Source organism: Sphaerodactylus townsendi, linkage group LG02, assembly GCF_021028975.2.
Source record: "Sphaerodactylus townsendi isolate TG3544 linkage group LG02, MPM_Stown_v2.3, whole genome shotgun sequence".
NCBI classification, from domain to species: Eukaryota; Metazoa; Chordata; class Lepidosauria; order Squamata; family Sphaerodactylidae; genus Sphaerodactylus; species Sphaerodactylus townsendi.
Window position 1 is genome coordinate 99,552,089 of NC_059426.1, and position 22,549 is coordinate 99,574,637.

The 22,549-nt window shown below is 59.7% G+C and overlaps 1 protein-coding gene across 4 annotated transcripts in view; it reads right to left on the bottom strand.

Annotated features, from left to right (window-relative positions):
• LUZP2 (leucine zipper protein 2) overlaps positions 1-22,549 on the bottom strand; it is a 485,657-nt gene that overhangs the window by 162,024 nt on the left and 301,084 nt on the right. For all 4 annotated transcript variants that reach the window (XM_048483981.1, XM_048483982.1, XM_048483980.1 and 1 more), the window contains exon 5: positions 12,074-12,136. In XM_048483981.1, coding sequence (XP_048339938.1) covers positions 12,074-12,136 — 63 coding nt within the window. The remainder of the gene's footprint in view (positions 1-12,073; positions 12,137-22,549) is intronic.

Consider the following 22,549-nt stretch of genomic DNA (forward strand, 5'->3'; position numbering starts at 1 on the left):
GGGGGGGGGGGGGGTGGGGGGGGGGGGGGGTGGGGGGGGGGGGGGGTGGGGGGGGGGGGGGGTGGGGGGGGGGGGGGGTGGGGGGGGGGGGGGGTGGGGGGGGGGGGGGGTGGGGGGGGGGGGGGGTGGGGGGGGGGGGGGGTGGGGGGGGGGGGGGGTGGGGGGGGGGGGGGGTGGGGGGGGGGGGGGGTGGGGGGGGGGGGGGGTGGGGGGGGGGGGGGGTGGGGGGGGGGGGGGGTGGGGGGGGGGGGGGGTGGGGGGGGGGGGGGGTGGGGGGGGGGGGGGGTGGGGGGGGGGGGGGGTGGGGGGGGGGGGGGGTGGGGGGGGGGGGGGGTGGGGGGGGGGGGGGGTGGGGGGGGGGGGGGGTGGGGGGGGGGGGGGGTGGGGGGGGGGGGGGGTGGGGGGGGGGGGGGGTGGGGGGGGGGGGGGGTGGGGGGGGGGGGGGGTGGGGGGGGGGGGGGGTGGGGGGGGGGGGGGGTGGGGGGGGGGGGGGGTGGGGGGGGGGGGGGGTGGGGGGGGGGGGGGGTGGGGGGGGGGGGGGGTGGGGGGGGGGGGGGGTGGGGGGGGGGGGGGGTGGGGGGGGGGGGGGGTGGGGGGGGGGGGGGGTGGGGGGGGGGGGGGGTGGGGGGGGGGGGGGGTGGGGGGGGGGGGGGGTGGGGGGGGGGGGGGGTGGGGGGGGGGGGGGGTGGGGGGGGGGGGGGGTGGGGGGGGGGGGGGGTGGGGGGGGGGGGGGGTGGGGGGGGGGGGGGGTGGGGGGGGGGGGGGGTGGGGGGGGGGGGGGGTGGGGGGGGGGGGGGGTGGGGGGGGGGGGGGGTGGGGGGGGGGGGGGGTGGGGGGGGGGGGGGGTGGGGGGGGGGGGGGGTGGGGGGGGGGGGGGGTGGGGGGGGGGGGGGGTGGGGGGGGGGGGGGGTGGGGGGGGGGGGGGGTGGGGGGGGGGGGGGGTGGGGGGGGGGGGGGGTGGGGGGGGGGGGGGGTGGGGGGGGGGGGGGGTGGGGGGGGGGGGGGGTGGGGGGGGGGGGGGGTGGGGGGGGGGGGGGGTGGGGGGGGGGGGGGGTGGGGGGGGGGGGGGGTGGGGGGGGGGGGGGGTGGGGGGGGGGGGGGGTGGGGGGGGGGGGGGGTGGGGGGGGGGGGGGGTGGGGGGGGGGGGGGGTGGGGGGGGGGGGGGGTGGGGGGGGGGGGGGGTGGGGGGGGGGGGGGGTGGGGGGGGGGGGGGGTGGGGGGGGGGGGGGGTGGGGGGGGGGGGGGGTGGGGGGGGGGGGGGGTGGGGGGGGGGGGGGGTGGGGGGGGGGGGGGGTGGGGGGGGGGGGGGGTGGGGGGGGGGGGGGGTGGGGGGGGGGGGGGGTGGGGGGGGGGGGGGGTGGGGGGGGGGGGGGGTGGGGGGGGGGGGGGGTGGGGGGGGGGGGGGGTGGGGGGGGGGGGGGGTGGGGGGGGGGGGGGGTGGGGGGGGGGGGGGGTGGGGGGGGGGGGGGGTGGGGGGGGGGGGGGGTGGGGGGGGGGGGGGGTGGGGGGGGGGGGGGGTGGGGGGGGGGGGGGGTGGGGGGGGGGGGGGGTGGGGGGGGGGGGGGGTGGGGGGGGGGGGGGGTGGGGGGGGGGGGGGGTGGGGGGGGGGGGGGGTGGGGGGGGGGGGGGGTGGGGGGGGGGGGGGGTGGGGGGGGGGGGGGGTGGGGGGGGGGGGGGGTGGGGGGGGGGGGGGGTGGGGGGGGGGGGGGGTGGGGGGGGGGGGGGGTGGGGGGGGGGGGGGGTGGGGGGGGGGGGGGGTGGGGGGGGGGGGGGGTGGGGGGGGGGGGGGGTGGGGGGGGGGGGGGGTGGGGGGGGGGGGGGGTGGGGGGGGGGGGGGGTGGGGGGGGGGGGGGGTGGGGGGGGGGGGGGGTGGGGGGGGGGGGGGGTGGGGGGGGGGGGGGGTGGGGGGGGGGGGGGGTGGGGGGGGGGGGGGGTGGGGGGGGGGGGGGGTGGGGGGGGGGGGGGGTGGGGGGGGGGGGGGGTGGGGGGGGGGGGGGGTGGGGGGGGGGGGGGGTGGGGGGGGGGGGGGGTGGGGGGGGGGGGGGGTGGGGGGGGGGGGGGGTGGGGGGGGGGGGGGGTGGGGGGGGGGGGGGGTGGGGGGGGGGGGGGGTGGGGGGGGGGGGGGGTGGGGGGGGGGGGGGGTGGGGGGGGGGGGGGGTGGGGGGGGGGGGGGGTGGGGGGGGGGGGGGGTGGGGGGGGGGGGGGGTGGGGGGGGGGGGGGGTGGGGGGGGGGGGGGGTGGGGGGGGGGGGGGGTGGGGGGGGGGGGGGGTGGGGGGGGGGGGGGGTGGGGGGGGGGGGGGGTGGGGGGGGGGGGGGGTGGGGGGGGGGGGGGGTGGGGGGGGGGGGGGGTGGGGGGGGGGGGGGGTGGGGGGGGGGGGGGGTGGGGGGGGGGGGGGGTGGGGGGGGGGGGGGGTGGGGGGGGGGGGGGGTGGGGGGGGGGGGGGGTGGGGGGGGGGGGGGGTGGGGGGGGGGGGGGGTGGGGGGGGGGGGGGGTGGGGGGGGGGGGGGGTGGGGGGGGGGGGGGGTGGGGGGGGGGGGGGGTGGGGGGGGGGGGGGGTGGGGGGGGGGGGGGGTGGGGGGGGGGGGGGGTGGGGGGGGGGGGGGGTGGGGGGGGGGGGGGGTGGGGGGGGGGGGGGGTGGGGGGGGGGGGGGGTGGGGGGGGGGGGGGGTGGGGGGGGGGGGGGGTGGGGGGGGGGGGGGGTGGGGGGGGGGGGGGGTGGGGGGGGGGGGGGGTGGGGGGGGGGGGGGGTGGGGGGGGGGGGGGGTGGGGGGGGGGGGGGGTGGGGGGGGGGGGGGGTGGGGGGGGGGGGGGGTGGGGGGGGGGGGGGGTGGGGGGGGGGGGGGGTGGGGGGGGGGGGGGGTGGGGGGGGGGGGGGGTGGGGGGGGGGGGGGGTGGGGGGGGGGGGGGGTGGGGGGGGGGGGGGGTGGGGGGGGGGGGGGGTGGGGGGGGGGGGGGGTGGGGGGGGGGGGGGGTGGGGGGGGGGGGGGGTGGGGGGGGGGGGGGGTGGGGGGGGGGGGGGGTGGGGGGGGGGGGGGGTGGGGGGGGGGGGGGGTGGGGGGGGGGGGGGGTGGGGGGGGGGGGGGGTGGGGGGGGGGGGGGGTGGGGGGGGGGGGGGGTGGGGGGGGGGGGGGGTGGGGGGGGGGGGGGGTGGGGGGGGGGGGGGGTGGGGGGGGGGGGGGGTGGGGGGGGGGGGGGGTGGGGGGGGGGGGGGGTGGGGGGGGGGGGGGGTGGGGGGGGGGGGGGGTGGGGGGGGGGGGGGGTGGGGGGGGGGGGGGGTGGGGGGGGGGGGGGGTGGGGGGGGGGGGGGGTGGGGGGGGGGGGGGGTGGGGGGGGGGGGGGGTGGGGGGGGGGGGGGGTGGGGGGGGGGGGGGGTGGGGGGGGGGGGGGGTGGGGGGGGGGGGGGGTGGGGGGGGGGGGGGGTGGGGGGGGGGGGGGGTGGGGGGGGGGGGGGGTGGGGGGGGGGGGGGGTGGGGGGGGGGGGGGGTGGGGGGGGGGGGGGGTGGGGGGGGGGGGGGGTGGGGGGGGGGGGGGGTGGGGGGGGGGGGGGGTGGGGGGGGGGGGGGGTGGGGGGGGGGGGGGGTGGGGGGGGGGGGGGGTGGGGGGGGGGGGGGGTGGGGGGGGGGGGGGGTGGGGGGGGGGGGGGGTGGGGGGGGGGGGGGGTGGGGGGGGGGGGGGGTGGGGGGGGGGGGGGGTGGGGGGGGGGGGGGGTGGGGGGGGGGGGGGGTGGGGGGGGGGGGGGGTGGGGGGGGGGGGGGGTGGGGGGGGGGGGGGGTGGGGGGGGGGGGGGGTGGGGGGGGGGGGGGGTGGGGGGGGGGGGGGGTGGGGGGGGGGGGGGGTGGGGGGGGGGGGGGGTGGGGGGGGGGGGGGGTGGGGGGGGGGGGGGGTGGGGGGGGGGGGGGGTGGGGGGGGGGGGGGGTGGGGGGGGGGGGGGGTGGGGGGGGGGGGGGGTGGGGGGGGGGGGGGGTGGGGGGGGGGGGGGGTGGGGGGGGGGGGGGGTGGGGGGGGGGGGGGGTGGGGGGGGGGGGGGGTGGGGGGGGGGGGGGGTGGGGGGGGGGGGGGGTGGGGGGGGGGGGGGGTGGGGGGGGGGGGGGGTGGGGGGGGGGGGGGGTGGGGGGGGGGGGGGGTGGGGGGGGGGGGGGGTGGGGGGGGGGGGGGGTGGGGGGGGGGGGGGGTGGGGGGGGGGGGGGGTGGGGGGGGGGGGGGGTGGGGGGGGGGGGGGGTGGGGGGGGGGGGGGGTGGGGGGGGGGGGGGGTGGGGGGGGGGGGGGGTGGGGGGGGGGGGGGGTGGGGGGGGGGGGGGGTGGGGGGGGGGGGGGGTGGGGGGGGGGGGGGGTGGGGGGGGGGGGGGGTGGGGGGGGGGGGGGGTGGGGGGGGGGGGGGGTGGGGGGGGGGGGGGGTGGGGGGGGGGGGGGGTGGGGGGGGGGGGGGGTGGGGGGGGGGGGGGGTGGGGGGGGGGGGGGGTGGGGGGGGGGGGGGGTGGGGGGGGGGGGGGGTGGGGGGGGGGGGGGGTGGGGGGGGGGGGGGGTGGGGGGGGGGGGGGGTGGGGGGGGGGGGGGGTGGGGGGGGGGGGGGGTGGGGGGGGGGGGGGGTGGGGGGGGGGGGGGGTGGGGGGGGGGGGGGGTGGGGGGGGGGGGGGGTGGGGGGGGGGGGGGGTGGGGGGGGGGGGGGGTGGGGGGGGGGGGGGGTGGGGGGGGGGGGGGGTGGGGGGGGGGGGGGGTGGGGGGGGGGGGGGGTGGGGGGGGGGGGGGGTGGGGGGGGGGGGGGGTGGGGGGGGGGGGGGGTGGGGGGGGGGGGGGGTGGGGGGGGGGGGGGGTGGGGGGGGGGGGGGGTGGGGGGGGGGGGGGGTGGGGGGGGGGGGGGGTGGGGGGGGGGGGGGGTGGGGGGGGGGGGGGGTGGGGGGGGGGGGGGGTGGGGGGGGGGGGGGGTGGGGGGGGGGGGGGGTGGGGGGGGGGGGGGGTGGGGGGGGGGGGGGGTGGGGGGGGGGGGGGGTGGGGGGGGGGGGGGGTGGGGGGGGGGGGGGGTGGGGGGGGGGGGGGGTGGGGGGGGGGGGGGGTGGGGGGGGGGGGGGGTGGGGGGGGGGGGGGGTGGGGGGGGGGGGGGGTGGGGGGGGGGGGGGGTGGGGGGGGGGGGGGGTGGGGGGGGGGGGGGGTGGGGGGGGGGGGGGGTGGGGGGGGGGGGGGGTGGGGGGGGGGGGGGGTGGGGGGGGGGGGGGGTGGGGGGGGGGGGGGGTGGGGGGGGGGGGGGGTGGGGGGGGGGGGGGGTGGGGGGGGGGGGGGGTGGGGGGGGGGGGGGGTGGGGGGGGGGGGGGGTGGGGGGGGGGGGGGGTGGGGGGGGGGGGGGGTGGGGGGGGGGGGGGGTGGGGGGGGGGGGGGGTGGGGGGGGGGGGGGGTGGGGGGGGGGGGGGGTGGGGGGGGGGGGGGGTGGGGGGGGGGGGGGGTGGGGGGGGGGGGGGGTGGGGGGGGGGGGGGGTGGGGGGGGGGGGGGGTGGGGGGGGGGGGGGGTGGGGGGGGGGGGGGGTGGGGGGGGGGGGGGGTGGGGGGGGGGGGGGGTGGGGGGGGGGGGGGGTGGGGGGGGGGGGGGGTGGGGGGGGGGGGGGGTGGGGGGGGGGGGGGGTGGGGGGGGGGGGGGGTGGGGGGGGGGGGGGGTGGGGGGGGGGGGGGGTGGGGGGGGGGGGGGGTGGGGGGGGGGGGGGGTGGGGGGGGGGGGGGGTGGGGGGGGGGGGGGGTGGGGGGGGGGGGGGGTGGGGGGGGGGGGGGGTGGGGGGGGGGGGGGGTGGGGGGGGGGGGGGGTGGGGGGGGGGGGGGGTGGGGGGGGGGGGGGGTGGGGGGGGGGGGGGGTGGGGGGGGGGGGGGGTGGGGGGGGGGGGGGGTGGGGGGGGGGGGGGGTGGGGGGGGGGGGGGGTGGGGGGGGGGGGGGGTGGGGGGGGGGGGGGGTGGGGGGGGGGGGGGGTGGGGGGGGGGGGGGGTGGGGGGGGGGGGGGGTGGGGGGGGGGGGGGGTGGGGGGGGGGGGGGGTGGGGGGGGGGGGGGGTGGGGGGGGGGGGGGGTGGGGGGGGGGGGGGGTGGGGGGGGGGGGGGGTGGGGGGGGGGGGGGGTGGGGGGGGGGGGGGGTGGGGGGGGGGGGGGGTGGGGGGGGGGGGGGGTGGGGGGGGGGGGGGGTGGGGGGGGGGGGGGGTGGGGGGGGGGGGGGGTGGGGGGGGGGGGGGGTGGGGGGGGGGGGGGGTGGGGGGGGGGGGGGGTGGGGGGGGGGGGGGGTGGGGGGGGGGGGGGGTGGGGGGGGGGGGGGGTGGGGGGGGGGGGGGGTGGGGGGGGGGGGGGGTGGGGGGGGGGGGGGGTGGGGGGGGGGGGGGGTGGGGGGGGGGGGGGGTGGGGGGGGGGGGGGGTGGGGGGGGGGGGGGGTGGGGGGGGGGGGGGGTGGGGGGGGGGGGGGGTGGGGGGGGGGGGGGGTGGGGGGGGGGGGGGGTGGGGGGGGGGGGGGGTGGGGGGGGGGGGGGGTGGGGGGGGGGGGGGGTGGGGGGGGGGGGGGGTGGGGGGGGGGGGGGGTGGGGGGGGGGGGGGGTGGGGGGGGGGGGGGGTGGGGGGGGGGGGGGGTGGGGGGGGGGGGGGGTGGGGGGGGGGGGGGGTGGGGGGGGGGGGGGGTGGGGGGGGGGGGGGGTGGGGGGGGGGGGGGGTGGGGGGGGGGGGGGGTGGGGGGGGGGGGGGGTGGGGGGGGGGGGGGGTGGGGGGGGGGGGGGGTGGGGGGGGGGGGGGGTGGGGGGGGGGGGGGGTGGGGGGGGGGGGGGGTGGGGGGGGGGGGGGGTGGGGGGGGGGGGGGGTGGGGGGGGGGGGGGGTGGGGGGGGGGGGGGGTGGGGGGGGGGGGGGGTGGGGGGGGGGGGGGGTGGGGGGGGGGGGGGGTGGGGGGGGGGGGGGGTGGGGGGGGGGGGGGGTGGGGGGGGGGGGGGGTGGGGGGGGGGGGGGGTGGGGGGGGGGGGGGGTGGGGGGGGGGGGGGGTGGGGGGGGGGGGGGGTGGGGGGGGGGGGGGGTGGGGGGGGGGGGGGGTGGGGGGGGGGGGGGGTGGGGGGGGGGGGGGGTGGGGGGGGGGGGGGGTGGGGGGGGGGGGGGGTGGGGGGGGGGGGGGGTGGGGGGGGGGGGGGGTGGGGGGGGGGGGGGGTGGGGGGGGGGGGGGGTGGGGGGGGGGGGGGGTGGGGGGGGGGGGGGGTGGGGGGGGGGGGGGGTGGGGGGGGGGGGGGGTGGGGGGGGGGGGGGGTGGGGGGGGGGGGGGGTGGGGGGGGGGGGGGGTGGGGGGGGGGGGGGGTGGGGGGGGGGGGGGGTGGGGGGGGGGGGGGTTGGGGGGGGGGGGGGGTGGGGGGGGGGGGGGGTGGGGGGGGTGGGGGGCGGGGGGGGGGGGGGGTGGGGGGGGGGGGGGGGGTGGGGGAGGGGGGGAGGGGGTGGGGGTGGGGGGGCGGTGGGGGGGGGGGGGGTGGGGGGGGGGGGTGCGTGAAGAAGTTTTTTCCTTTTATTAGTCCTAATTCTTCCCCCCAGCATTTTCAATGAATGCCCCCTGGTTCTAGTATTGTGAGAAAGAGAGAAAAATTTCTGCCTGTCAACATTTTCTACCCCATGCATAATTTTATAGACTTGCTAATCCTTATCCTCCCTCAGATGTCTCCTTTCCAAACTAAAGAGTCCCAAACGCTGCAGCCTCTCCTCCTTAAAGGAAGGAATTGCTCAATCCTTCAATCATCCCTCGTTGCCCTTCTCTGCACTTTTTCTATCTCTTCAATATCCTTTTTTTGAGATGTGAAGACCAGAACTAGTTACTGTATACTCCAAATTAACGGTCGCTTTCTGTCTTAATATAAGGGCATGACAATCCTTGCAGTTTTATTATCAACTCCTTTCCTAATTATCCCCAGCATAGAGTTTGCCTTTTTCACAGCTGCCATGCATTGAGTTGACATTCTCATGGAACTATCAGCTACAGAGCGCCCAAATCCCTTTCCTGGTCTGTGACTGGTAGCACTGACCCCTGTAGCGTGTATGTGAAGTTTGGATTTTTTTGCCCCTATGTGCATCACTTTGCATTTTGCTACATTGAATTGCATTTGCCATTTCTTAGCCCACTCACCTAATTTATCAAGGTCCGCTTGGAGCTCTTCGCAATCCTTTGTGGTTCTCACCACCCTACATAATTTGGTATCATCTGCAAACTTGGCCACCATGCTACCCATCCCTACTTGCAGGTCATTTATGAATAGGTTAAAGAGCACTGGTCCCAAAACAGATCCTTGGGAGACACCACTCCCTACATCTCTCCATTGTGAGAACTTCCCATTTATATCCACCCTTTGTTTCCTGTTCCTCAACCAGTTTTTAATCCATAGGAGGACTTCCCCTCTTATTCCTTCATTGCTGAGTTTTCTCAACAGTCTCTGGTGAGGAAATTTGTCAAAAGCCTTTTGGAAATCCAAGTAGACAATGTCCACTGGTTCCCCCTTATCCACATGCCTGTTTACACCCTCAAAGAACTCTAGTAAGTTTGTAAGACAGGACTTGCGTCTGCAAAAGCCATGCTGACTCTTCCTCAGCAGGTCTTGTTTTTCTACATGTTTAATAATTTTATCTGTAATGATAGATTCTACTAATTTACCAGGAACAGATGTCAAACTGACCCTGGCCCTGTAATTTCCTGGGTCCCCCCTGAACCGCTTTCTTAAAGATTGATGTGACATTGGCCATCTTCCAGTCTTCAGGGATGGAGGCTGATTTCGGGGATAAGTTGCATATTAAAGTGAGAGAGATCAACTTAATTTCGTAGCTTGGGCTCTTTAAGAACTCTTGGATGAATGAATGCAATCTGGGCCAGGGGATTTGGTAGCATTTAGTTTATCAATGGCTGCCAGAACTTTTTCCTTGTCTACCACTATCTTAGCTAGTTCCGCCAGTTCACCTCCTAAGAAGCTTGGTTCAGGTGCAGGAATTTTCCTCACCTCCTCTTGGGTAAAGACAGATTGCAAAGAATTAGTTCAGCTTCTCTGCAATCTCCCTGTAATCTTTTAGTACACCTTTTGTTCCTTTGTCATCCTATTAGATTTTCTGGCACCTAGCTGGCTTCCTGCTTTTGATGTACTTGAAGAACTGTTTGTTGCTGGTGTGGATGTTTGCAGCCATGCGTTCCTCATAATCCTTTTTTGCCTCCCTTACAGCTAACTTGCTTCTCTTTTGCCACCATTTGTGTTATCTCTGGTATTCTTCATCAGTTGACTTCCATTTTCTAAAAGACATCTTTTTTTTCCTAATAATTTCCTCAACCTCCTTTGTTAACCATAGTGGCTTTCTTTTAGACTGTGCGCTGCCTTTCCTAACCTGCGGAACACATTCCAGCTGAGCTTTTAAGACTGTGTTTTTAAATAACCTCCAAGCATCTTGGACAGTTTTGACTCTCTTTGATTTCCCTTTCAGCTTCCTGCGCACTATCCCCCTCATCTTTGAGAAATTTCCCTTTCTGAAGGCAAATGTAACTACATTAGTAGTTGTCACTTGTTCGCATGCAGAGATACTGAATCTGACTTGGCATTGGCCAGTGGCTGTTCCCTATCGATACGAACAACACTGACTTCCCCGCACCAGGTCCTGGGTACCACATAGAATTAGATCTAGGATCACCTCTCCCCTGGTTTACGGCGTGTTCCACAGATCTGCCGGAATAGATGGCGCAGTAAAGTGAACATATCCAAAAATGTTCGCTCCTTACTATGGCCTGAACATACCATTTTTCCGGATTTATATAGGGATAGTTAAAATGCGCCCAATACCACTACATTTTTGCTTTTGTTGGCCTCTCCTAATTTCTTTTTCCATCTCAAAGTCCCTCGCTTGCGCACTTTGGTCGGGGGGGGGCGATAATATATTCCTAATATTAAACTGTCCTTCACCCACGGTGTTGATAACCACAGTGCTTCTGTAGAGGAATCAATACACCTGTATTGTCTGTTTTGTAGCTGACACTATGCTCTCTTTGATGTAGAGGGCCACCCCACCCCCCCATACGCCCTGTCCTATCCTTCCTGTAGAGGCCTGTGGCACCTGGGATAACGGCATCCCACTGGTTCTCCTCATTCCACCATGTCTCTGTGATGTCCACTATATCAATGTCCTCCTATTTAAAACTCTGGCCTCCAGCTCCACCCATTTTAGAACGAAGGCTTCTACTATTAGCATACAGACATCTGTATATTCTGTCTCTGTCCCTAACCTGGGATTTATGTGTTTTGTACCACCCTTTTCATGAGCTTTTGCTCCGCTATCACATTACCGTACTCCTTGCCTGTATCTGGTTGATTTAGAAAAACCTCTCTGTGTGTCTGCATCCCCATAGATACTGTATTCTGAACAGAAGTCACCTCAGCTCCTGTATTTCTCCCAGGGATCAGTTTAGAAGCTGTTCTGCCACCTTTTTAATGTTGAGTGCCAGCTAGCCTGGTTCCTCTTTGGTTAAGATAAAGCCCATCCCTTTTTGTACAGGCCTGCCTTGACCCAAAAGGTTCCCCAGTTCCTGACAAATCTGAAACCCTCTGCCTTACACCACCTTCTCATCCACGCATTGAGACCCTGTATCTCCGCTTGCCCTGGCTTCTGCGCCCTGCGGCGTGGAACAGGTAGCATTTCTGAGAATGCCACCTTGGGGGTCCTGGATTTTAACCTGTTTCCTAGTGGCCTAAATTTGGCTTCCAGAACCTCCCGGCTACATTTCCCAATGTCATTGCGTTGCCAATGTGGACCACAACTGCTGACTCCGCCCCAGCATTTGTTTAACAGCCTATCTAGGCGAAGCGTGACAACCGCAACGTTCGCGCCAGGCAGGCAAGTCACCATGCGGTCATCACGCCTCTCACAAACCCAACTCTCTCTGGCTCCTGATGAAGTCGAGATCACCTGCTACAAGGAGCCCCCCACTACTCCCCGAGGGGTATCCTCGATGTGAGAGGATATCTGACCACCAGCTAAGGAAGGGGCCCCATCTAAGGGAGCATCTTCTACCACCTCAGACTGGCACCCTCTGTCTCACAGAACTTATTTCCAAAGAATACATTATTGTTGTATTTTCTAAAGTTATTTTCTACAGCACTTTTCACAGTAAAAAAATTTTTTTAAGCATTTTGAGAATGTTGTCTAAATTTTTTATTTCTGCTGTGTGGCATGGCCCATTGCTGTGCTCAGATTTGTGAGTTGGGGCATATTCTGTAATGTGATGATTTAGAAATGACCTGGTGCAAAAAAAATTTTTTTTGGGGTCGTGGTGGGGTGGCCGGCGGGGGGGGGGGCATACAACTCAGGTTTTGCCCAGGGCTACAGTTTGCCTCGTTACGCCCCTGGGTTTACCCAGAGAGAAAGCAAACTCTGGTAGAGGCTTGGGAGTAGAATACAGCAACAGGATACAGGAGGAGGAGTTAACCCCCAATGCACTTTTTACACATTTCAAACTTTTCTGCAAAGTTTGTAGAAATGTTTGTGTTGCCTGTTTATTACTCTAGACTCTGGATTTAAATATCTACAGATCTGGCTGCATTGGAAATTTGATAAATTGACTATAATGTATTTTCCTACCAACACTTAACGTATTTTAGGGAAGGCAATTTTTCTTTGAGAAAACAATGGGGAAAGAAAAACCACCTTCCCGACTACCATGTTCTAATTCACATTTGGACTGTAGCTGCTTTTTGCCACTATACTATGAGCCTCTGGATTAAATCAAGTATTCCCAACACCATGTATTGTTCATCCTTAAATGTGAAATGAACCTGGCATCTTTCATATACTTCCAAGTCAGAAGCTACCCCATAGAAACCAGTTGACAAGAAACAACTCCACAACTTAGGCTCTCCCTAGACAGAAAATACAGATCAAACAATACCTAGTAAACTCTTTTAGAATGAAGACAAAAACAGAAGAAAAAGGAATGGTGTACTGTAGAGCAAAATGGGACAATTTTTGCTATCTTATCCTTTTTGTAATTCTCTGGATTACTACTAGAGAAACAAATGTTTAAATACAGCATCTATTTCAATATTTTTTAAATTACCATTCTTCTTACCTCATTTTGGAGATCTCTGATCATTTTGCTCTTCCTCTCCATTTCAGTCTTCAAAAAGTTAATCTGGAAATTTAAAATAACAATTGAACAAAATAAAGAACTATGACTGCACTACAAGTGTTTTTAAAGACTTTAATGATTAAAACTCAGCAAATAAAGTCTCCCATTTCTACAGTGCTTTCACAAGTCAGCTATCAGTTGCATTCATTACATGAGACCCCTTGTTTTATTTACATTATTCCATGTTTTTCAATCATTTGTGTACTAGGTCAGAACAACCTAATTCTAATTACAACTTTAGTATCTATACCAAAAAAAAAAAAGATCTGGGAGTATCTAAATAAGAAAGATCTTTGCTTGGGTTTCCAGGCCATCAGCAAAGGATTAAGACAGAAAAATAAAATTGTGGAATTTCCACAAAGCAAAACATAACATTTCTAGCAATTCTTAGAGAGAACAGTTGGCCTGATGGCCATTTTAAAAATTCTTTTGCTGCCACTACAGGAAGCAGCAGGAAATAGGATTGGGCAGGGGATCCTTTGGGAAAGACACGGGATCCTGCAAAATGGCCTGATCACAACTACTGGAGAAATAAACTGAACTGCAAAGCCTTTTCATAAAAGCAGGATGGGAACAAAACACTACATTTTCATAGTGACCACGTACATCTACCTATAGACGTTGCAGTAGATGTTTGGGTTATTGTCGAAGGCTTTCTCTACGGGGAGAAATTGTTCCAAGACACATGGAGATTGGAAAAACTACGGCTCAGGAAAGCACATCTACTGTGTTCTCTAACCTTTCTTCAACGCTGCAGAGACACAGGTACTATCTCAGTGATGGCGAACCTATAGCACGGGTGCCAGAGGTGGCACTCGGAGCCCTCTCTGTGGGCACACGCACACAGAGTTCGTCATGTGGGGGCGGAAAATTACCCCCCCACACACATATCTAAACTGGCCTGGGCCACTGAGCATGATGTGTGTGCACCACGGTGAGCAGGGAGGACTCGACTGGCAGGCCTGGTGCCTGTGCTCAGGGTGGCTGCTGCCTGAGGGGGGGGGCGCAGAGGAGGCAGAGATGCTAGAGAGGCACAGAGCAGTGCGCGCGGGACTTGCTGGAGGCTAGAGCAGGCTGGTCCCTGCTCAAGCAGGTGGGGTGGAGGAAGAGGGAGCCAGCCAGTTTTTTCTAAGCTAAAGCCTCAGCATTCAGGTTAAATTGCTGGGTTGGCACTTTGCGATAAATAAGTGGGATTTGGGTTGCAATTTGTGCACTCGGTCTCAAAAAGGTTCGCCATCACTGTACTATCCCATCATTTCCTGCAGCCAAAAGGACTTTCAAAACACCACAGGCTCACCGTATGTATAACCACTTAGAATGTACGCTTTTACATGAGAGAATCCACACGACCCGCAAAGAAGTTGCAAACTTAGACAAGGAGCTATTATTCCTTCATATTAACACCAGCCAAAAGATGAGTGCCAAAGAATGCGATAAAATTGACAACTTCACCTACAGTAAAATGGAGAAAGACATGGCTTACCACACTAAAAGATAGAAACAAAAATTCTACAAATGCCAAAAACATCAGTTGAAACCTGAACTGGATACATCACGAACCATCATCAATCTGACTGAGAGGCAACTCTCTGATGACGAAGTATCCATCTTAGCAAAAGGAGGCAACTTTGCTGTTACCACCACCAGAATTCCAGTAGAAAAAATCATTGCTAATGTAGAATCAGTGATTTATCATCTGTCTGAGGAAGAAGAGGAGGAAATAAGAAGGGAAACAGCAAGGATTCTGAGAAAGGCAAAACTTCCCTCCAGTAACATAACAAGGAAAGAAAGAAAAGCCATCAAAGACCTCAATTCTGATTCAGAAATCATCATTCTACCAGCAGAAAAAGGTAATGCCACAGTAATCATGAAAGCAGAACAATACAAAGAAAAAAATCAGACAACTTTTGGACCCCACTACATACAAAAAGATAAAACAGAACCCAACCAACAAAATCACCAGAAAAACTAATACTTTGATTAAGAACTCCTCAATTGATCCAATCATACACCAATGTCTCTGAAAATCTGAAGCTCACCCTCCCAGACTTTATGGACTCCCAAAAATCCACAAGGACTCCACTCCACTCAGACCCATTATGAGTGCAATCAGATCCTCTACATATGATTTGGCAAAATTCCTAGCTGCACAACTACAAATCTATATTGGACTTACTACACATTACATTAAGGACTCAGCGCACTTCATTGAAAAAATCAGAAATCTTAAGCTCAACCCCAATGACAAACTGATCAGCTTTGATGTGGTTTCCCTATTCACCAAGGTCCCCATAGCAGACACCATGGCACTCATCAACTGGAAATTCCCAAAAGACATCACAGCCCTGTTTCAACATTGCCTCACTACTAGCTACTTCCAGTGGGATAATGAATTCTATGAACAAAAAAATGGGGTAGCCATGGGTAGCCCTCTTAGCCCTGTAATAGCAAATTTTTATATGGAACACTTTGAGGAGCAAGCCCCGGAAACAGCACCAAAAAAGCCCACCATATGGTTCTGTTATGTTGATGACACATTCACCATTTGAAGCCACGGAAAAGAACTAAACAAGTTTTTGGATCATATCAACAAGATCCACCCAAGCATCCAATTTACTATGGAAAAAGAAAATGAAGGAAAACTGCCCTTTCTAGATGTTCTAGTCATCCGCAAACCAAACCAACAATTGGGCCACACAGTATACAGAAAACCTACACACACTGATAGATATCAACGCAGAAACTCCGATAATCATCCAGGACAAAAAAGGAGCACAATAAAAACTTTGGTAGATCGCGCAAACAGAATCTGTGAACCCCACCTCCTTCAAGATGAATTGAACCACCTAAACAGGCTCTACAGGCTAGTGGTTACTCTACTACAGACATCAGAAGAGCTGCAAGACCAAGAACAAGCCACATGAACAAAGATAATGAGCCATCTAGAGGGAAAGTGTTCTTACCATACATCAAGGGAACCACTGACCACATAGGAAAACTGATTTAGAAGCATAACCTACAAACAATCTACAGACCCACTAATAAAATTCAACAAATGCTACATTCAGCAAAGGATAAGAGGGATCCTCTAGCTACTGCAGGAGTCTACCACATACCATGTACCTGTGGACAAGTCTACATAGGAACCACGAAAAGCAGCGCTCAGACACGAATCAAAAAACATGAAAGGCACTGCAGACTATTTCAGCCAGAAAAATCAGCAATAGCAGAACACATAATAAACCAACCTGGACACAGAATATTATTTGAAAACACAGAAATTCTGGACTACTCTGACAATGACTACGTCAGACTACACAGAGAAGCCATTGAAATCCACAAGCACATGGACAATTTCAACAGAAAGGAAGAAACCATGAAAATGAACAGAATTTGGCTGCCAGTTTTGAAAAAAAACTAGAGTCAAGACAGTGACTAATCAGTTCCACACAGACACAGGATGACTACAATCAAAGGGAACAAAGGCCAGACTACTTCTATTCAGATGCCTCACCTATTGACCTTGCTATCTCCATTGTTACTCACATGCTACACTTCATTGTTACTCACTTGCCAGGCCACTCCTATTCAGATGCCCTCACCTATTGACCTTTACTCACAGGTATATATACTCCACTTGCTTTCCTTTCCAACTATCAGATCCTCTGAAGATGCCAGCCACAGATGCAGGCGAAACATCAGGAGAGAATGCTGCTAGAATACAGCCATACAGCCCAGAAACCACCCAGCACCCCAATTTCCCGGTTGGATGGAGTGATTTGCAGGTAGGTTTATTTTAGGAATATCCCAGGTCAACAATAAACAATACAATCCAGCAGAATGAAATAGGAGGTCAGGAAAAATGTTAAAGAAAAAGAAGTGAATAAAGGAAATAATTTTGGAAAATTAGAAGACTCTAAAAGAAGGAAAGTGGGAGGGGGAAGGATGAAGGAAGGGGAGTAGGAGGCAGGGAAGGGGGAAGGGAAATTCCAAGAGATGTTCCTGCTTGCATACCTCTTAAGCATAAAGCCCTCTTTCACACCTGACTCACAATAATTATGAAAAAATCCTGTTAACCTCTTAACAAGGTTTTGATCCAACAGTTTTTGACCCTCTTAAGCATAAAGCCTACTTTCACACAATTATGAAAAAATTCCTTGTGCTATGGGAATGAAGTAAACGAATTTCTCACATTTTTCATATGTGTCTTCAACAGTTTTGGAGTAGCATCTAAATTATCTTTACTAGATACCACTTGCTAACTCCTTTCTCAATTATAGTCATCTTCAGAGATAGGCAATTATTTTCATCATAAATCTATCTCCAAACTCAGCCCAATTTATTCATAATGGCAGTCTCCCTGCATTTGGTTCTCAATAGCAAGAAATGTCCTTTTAAATTATTTGAACAAAATTGAGAGCAGAAACAAATGATATATTACATTGCCATGATGAACTATATAAGGCACAGATGGGAAGAGACCAATCACTTAAATTATTATGGCATTGGGAGAATACAATGGAAGGCCTTATTTCAAAGTTGCTGTGTTAAATACTAATGGAAGCTACCATACCTCAGTAAGGTCTACATTTTGTTTGAATTATTTTCTAAAGATTAAAAGGATATTTCACATCTGAAAAACTGTAAAATAAAAATAAAGATGCCTACGATAACCACAAGGCAATCTTGGAAAATATCAGTCCTGGTGAGATTTTCACTGACAAATCAGTTGTAAAATGTTACATGTGTCCAAAGGTCATCATCCTTTGATTTTTCCTTCTCCAGTTCTACAACGGCATGGTGTTGGTTTCCCTGGGGAAACACATATTACTAGGGCTTCAGCATATGAGGCATTTTACTTCATTTTATGAAGCATAAGAATTTGACTCAGAGATGAGATTTTGTATGGTAACCCTGTGTTTTTTCTAGTATGTAGTTCTTTTTTAGACTAGATCCAATAGCTAACTGAAATAATCTATAAGAGCTATAGAATGTTGACTTAAATATTAATGAAAAATCTTATTAACTATGGGGGAGTCGGAGCACAATTAAGGCCATAGCTGCATACTGTTATTAAAAATAATCCTCAACATAATGCAACATTGTGATCTTAAGTCATCAGATAAAGCCATTTCAATATCTGAACAAAATGTGTTCTATATTACAGAGTCACAGTATCTGAGAGTTGCTAAGGATGTTGCAGCAGCCTAGTGCAAACCCCTGTTAAATGTAGGATATTTCAAGTAAGCCAATTGTAACACCTGACATGCATTTTAAAAACATGAGTATGTCCAGTCCCCACCCTATAATAGTGAGAATTTTTATTCCTACACCTTTCTGAAATGGAGCATGGGGCAACTTGAGAAAAGATGAGGTTCTGAGGCAACTCTCAGCAAGCGATATCTATACCCCTTTGTTTCAGGATTTCCTTCAGAGTACACTGGGTTCTCATCTTGCACTACATTCAGTGTGTGAACATGGAAGTATTGGAATTATTACAGCATGAATAATGAAACTGGCCCAAAGGAACCACAGCAAACAGATTGATGTTGCTTGGCTTTTGAAGCCAAAATAGATACCAATCCAACTGTTCCTACTTTTGCTTGTCTATTTTGTGCCCCAAGGCAGCTGCCTCAATGGCAAGATGTTTTATGATGTACAGAAAGTGCTAAATGAAGACTGTGTAGAATTGTGAATGGCTTGAGAGTACAGAACATTATATTATGCTGCTCTTGGGCATATAACAATGATGCATGAATCAAATCTTAAGTGGGTAGAGGGACTTCCTTTTCTGCCTCCTACATACTAATGTATATACACGCGAAATACCACTCACTCACTCACTCACTCACTCACTCACTCACTCACTCACTCACTCACTCACTCACTCACTCACTCACTCACTCACTCACTCACTCACTCACTCACTCACTCACTCACTCACTCCATGCTCACTCACTCCTCACTCACTCCACTCACTCCTCCTCACTCCACTCCTCATCAACAGAACTCAAAAACCACTGAAGCTACACACATGAAAGTTGGCACACCTGTTCCTTACGTACTCTAGGTGCTCACTAAGAAAGGATTTCCCAAAATATTCATTTTCACTCAATTTATTACCTATTTACCATTTTCACTGCTCATCTCTGGCCATCTGCACGAACATTCTGAGGGCAAACCAACTGCTCAGTCCACAGACATGCTGCATGAACATTCTAAGGGTGACAGTTCAACACCATCGGCTTCATGTCCTTCACCAACTGCACTCTACCACCACCCTCCACAACGCATGTGAACCTATTTGAAAACAAACCCATCAGTCCACAGATAGGCTGTGAGAAAGTACTCCTCCACCCACCCTCATGTTAACAACACTGCTACAGCCAAATACTATCAAAACAGATTACAAAACACACTATCACCTTGGACTACTAAACATTTGTTGGGGTTTGCATATGGACATCAGATTTATTACTGTGGACTCAAGTTTATTGCTCTCGGCCTCCAATCACCCTGTGCTTGGTGTCGTGCTCTGAAGTGGCGGGGTGAGTCCCCAGGAATGTGCTGCAGTGGCGGTACTGCAGTCCAACTCCCTGCCCTTCAACCCTACCCTGAACCTCTTCACAGCCTTCTCACTCATCAGCATCCAATTGCAGAACACTTCCTTTCTGCATCCCGAAAATACAACAGCTGCTTCCAAATGATGTCTTTTTGAGCCCACCAGGTAAAAGAGAGCAATTTCATGCCAACATTCAAAATGCACAGACAGGTCTACTGAATACTGAATGTCACCCCGAAATTCATAGAGAGGCTGTGATGAAGTATGCTAAATATCATCCCAAGGCTAACAGACAGGCTGTTAAAAAGTATTCCTTTCCAGGGGCGGCTTAAAGAGGCAGTGGTCCACCCGCTCCTAAAAAGACCGCTGTTAGATCCTGAGGATCCGGCCAATTACTGCCCAGTTTCTAATCTACCTTTTCTGGGTAAGGTAATTGAGCGAGCGGTGGCGGATCAGCTCCAGCAATTTCTGGATGAAGCACACGTGTTGGATCCCTTCCAATCCGGTTTCCGCGCTGGCCATGGGACCGAGACGGTGTTGGTTGCCATCGTGGACGAACTTTGGCTGCACTTGGATAGAGGTGGGTCTGCGCTGCTGATGTTGTTAGATCTCACCACAGTGTTCGACATGGTAGATCATGACCTTCTGGTCCACCGCTTCGCCGATATCAGAGTCTGCGGGTCGGCCTTGAATTGGGTGGCCTCATTTCTCCGAGACCGGGGACTGCAGGTGACATTGGGGGGTGAGAACTCCAGGCGCTACCCCATTGAATGTGGAGTGCCCCGGGGGCGATCCTCTCCCTGATGCTTTTCAATATCTACATGCGCCCCCTGGCAAGTGTGGTCCGGAGTTTTGGGCTGCAGTGCCACCAGTAAGCTGATGACACTTAGCTCATGCTCACGATGGAGGGCAGCCCGTCTGTGGCCCCTGGAGCTCTCCAGCATTGTTTAGAGGCCGTGGCAGGTTGGTTGAGAGCAAGTGGGCTGAAATTAAATCCTACGATAACAGAGGTCCTGTGGCTGGGACGGGGGGAGAGACCAGTGGACTTTTGCCTGCCATTGCTAGACGGACAGAGAGCCTTACAAATTGATCTGCCTTGTCCATCAAAAGAGCCTGGGCAAGTGACCTTGGACTCCACACTATGGTTGGAGGGGCCAGGTCGCTCAAGCGACCTGGGTAGCTTTCCATCATTGTAGTGGCAAGCATGGCTTGAAAACTGGCCCGTATCTTTCTCGTTCCGACCTGGCCATACCCTGGTTTGACCCATGCAGAACGGTCACTTCCAGATTAGATTATTGTAACACGCTCTATGCTGGCCTGCCTTTGTTGATGGTCCGGAAATTGAAACTCGTGCAACATGCAGCAGCCAGATTACTGACAGGAACATCGTGCTGGGACCGGATCACTCCAGTCTTATACCATCTACACTGGCTGCCTATCGAGTTCCGGGCCATCTTCAAAGTACTGGTTTTGACCTTTAAGGCTGTTAGCGGCATTGGGCCTGCATATCTGAGGGACCGCATCTCCCCACATTGCCCAGCTAGGAGCATCTGCTGGAAATCCCTGGCCCAAAACAGATCCGGCTGGCCTCTACAAGGGCCAGGGCTTTCACACCCCTGGCCCCTACCTGGTGGAACAGGCTCCCTAAGGAGACCAGGGCCCTGCGGGACCTTCAAAGTTTCCGAAGGGCCTGTAAAACGGACCTATTCCGCCAGGCTTTTGGCCAGCCGGGATAGCCATGTCATCCAGGCCCCCTGTGGATGGGGTTGGAGGGAGGGAACTGTCGCCAATTGATTGTTTTAAATTACAGATGGAACTACTGTTTTATATTTTATTGTATGTTTTAATTATGATGTACACCGCCCTGAGCCTACTGGGGAGGGCAGTCTAAAAATATAATAAATAAATAAATAAAAAACCAACCCTCATGCTAACCAGACCGCTACAGCCAAATACAATCAAAACAGATTACAAACATATTACAAACCACATAGCAAAGCACAGGCATCCTGCTAGTTATAAATATATGAATAAACAGTTGTTATTTATAACTTTCTTCTAATGTCGAAGTCCCTAAACCACTTAACAGATTTTCTACAAGCATCCTGTTTTTTCTCCATTCTAATCTATACTAATCAATAGGCTGAAAGTTAGCACAAGCCTAACACTATTTCAAGCGACCTTGTTCTAATAAAATGAGCACAATGTGCATCATTCATATAATGCTTACAACTCTGACCACTGAGCTGTGCTCAGCTGGCTCAGCAATTTGATAATCAAATGACATCGACAAACAATCTAGCAGCACATGTAGCCTTGCAGATGAAAGACTATAATGATTATGCACAAGAAGTCACTGCCTGAAGTCAAGCAATGTGACTCCAGGAACATCCTCCATAGATTGCCACTCTTGCATTCATCATAAATTCCACATCTGCATTGCATGACAAGTTCCATGTGATAGCAGAAATTAGCATGGAGAGGTTGTTAAATAGTCAAAGAATCTTATGGCATGAACATAAAAAGAGTCCTGCTGGATCAGACCAAAGCTCCTTGAGACAAGTTTCCTTTTTTCCAAAGCAGGCAAATAAACAAAGTGGACAAGTGGACAGATTCACCTCCCCTGCTGTCCAGAGGCATAGGGACATCTGGGGTCAAATGTCCCGGGTGCTCACCATTGGGGGCGCAGAAGAATTTGGGCTCATTTCTAATTTTTTGGCATGTTTAGTGTTTTTGCACTGTTGGCCAGCAGGGGGCACAGTTTTTAGGCTAGCAGCACCAAAATTTCAGGCTATAGTCAGGTGACACTCCTGATGACATCAGCCAGGTTTGATGAAGTTTTGTTCAGGGGGTCCAAAGTTATGGATCCCCAAAGTGGGTGCCCCATCCCCCATTGTTTCCAATGGGAGCTAATGGTAGATGGGGCTACCCTTTTGTGGGTCCATAACTTTGGGCCCCCTGAACCAAACTGATAGGGGGGTGGGGACACAAAACTCAGATTTTTGTCCCGGGCTCCATTTCCCCTAGCTACGCCCCTGCTGCTGTCTCCTCTTTGGTGTTTCAAAGTATACACTCCTATGTAAGCAAAATATGCATGTGCAGGGTCATTAACACAGTGGATCAAGAATGGGTCTGAAAGTGCTGAATGTGCTGAACCTTTTCCTGTGTATATGTATTCACCTCATCTGAGTGCAACACCTGCATGAATAGAAAGGCTCCATCTCTGTGGCTAGAAATATCTGAAAATGGTTTTTCTGATCATGGCAATGAATTGTCATCATTCTGTGTGTCTTGGTACTGTGCACAAATGAGACAAGTTTGTGCAGTTTAGGAGTAAGCCAGCCCATGAAGTCACAAATGGGGGGGGGGGTGAGTGCCAGTACAGTCCCTTCAGCTACCATTCTGTGTTCTAGCCCTGTACAGATGTATGGTCTATCTCTGAAATTCTATTTTGTCATTATGGATAATAGAGGTTGATAGATGTTGTGTCCCTTAGACTAATGATATGAGTTTTCTAGGGGGAAAAAAGAAAATCTGAAAACTTTCTGGAAAATTATCTGGTATTTTAAACATAACATGATTTGATTTTCCATGTTTATTCTGTCTTATATATAATAAGAAATTTGGTAGGAACCTCATGTTAATTTTATGCCCCAACAGCAACAATGCTTTGACTGAATATCTGATTAAGGGGAAAGTAAATTGAGTGCTGCTTAAATTTTATATTCAAACACATTCAAAGCTTTATAAGAACATTATTTTATTGGGGGGGAAATAGGGACAACATGGCTTGCGTTCTGATAAAGAAGTGAAGGGTTGTCCAATTAACACAGAAGAGAGCTGGTCCCACATAA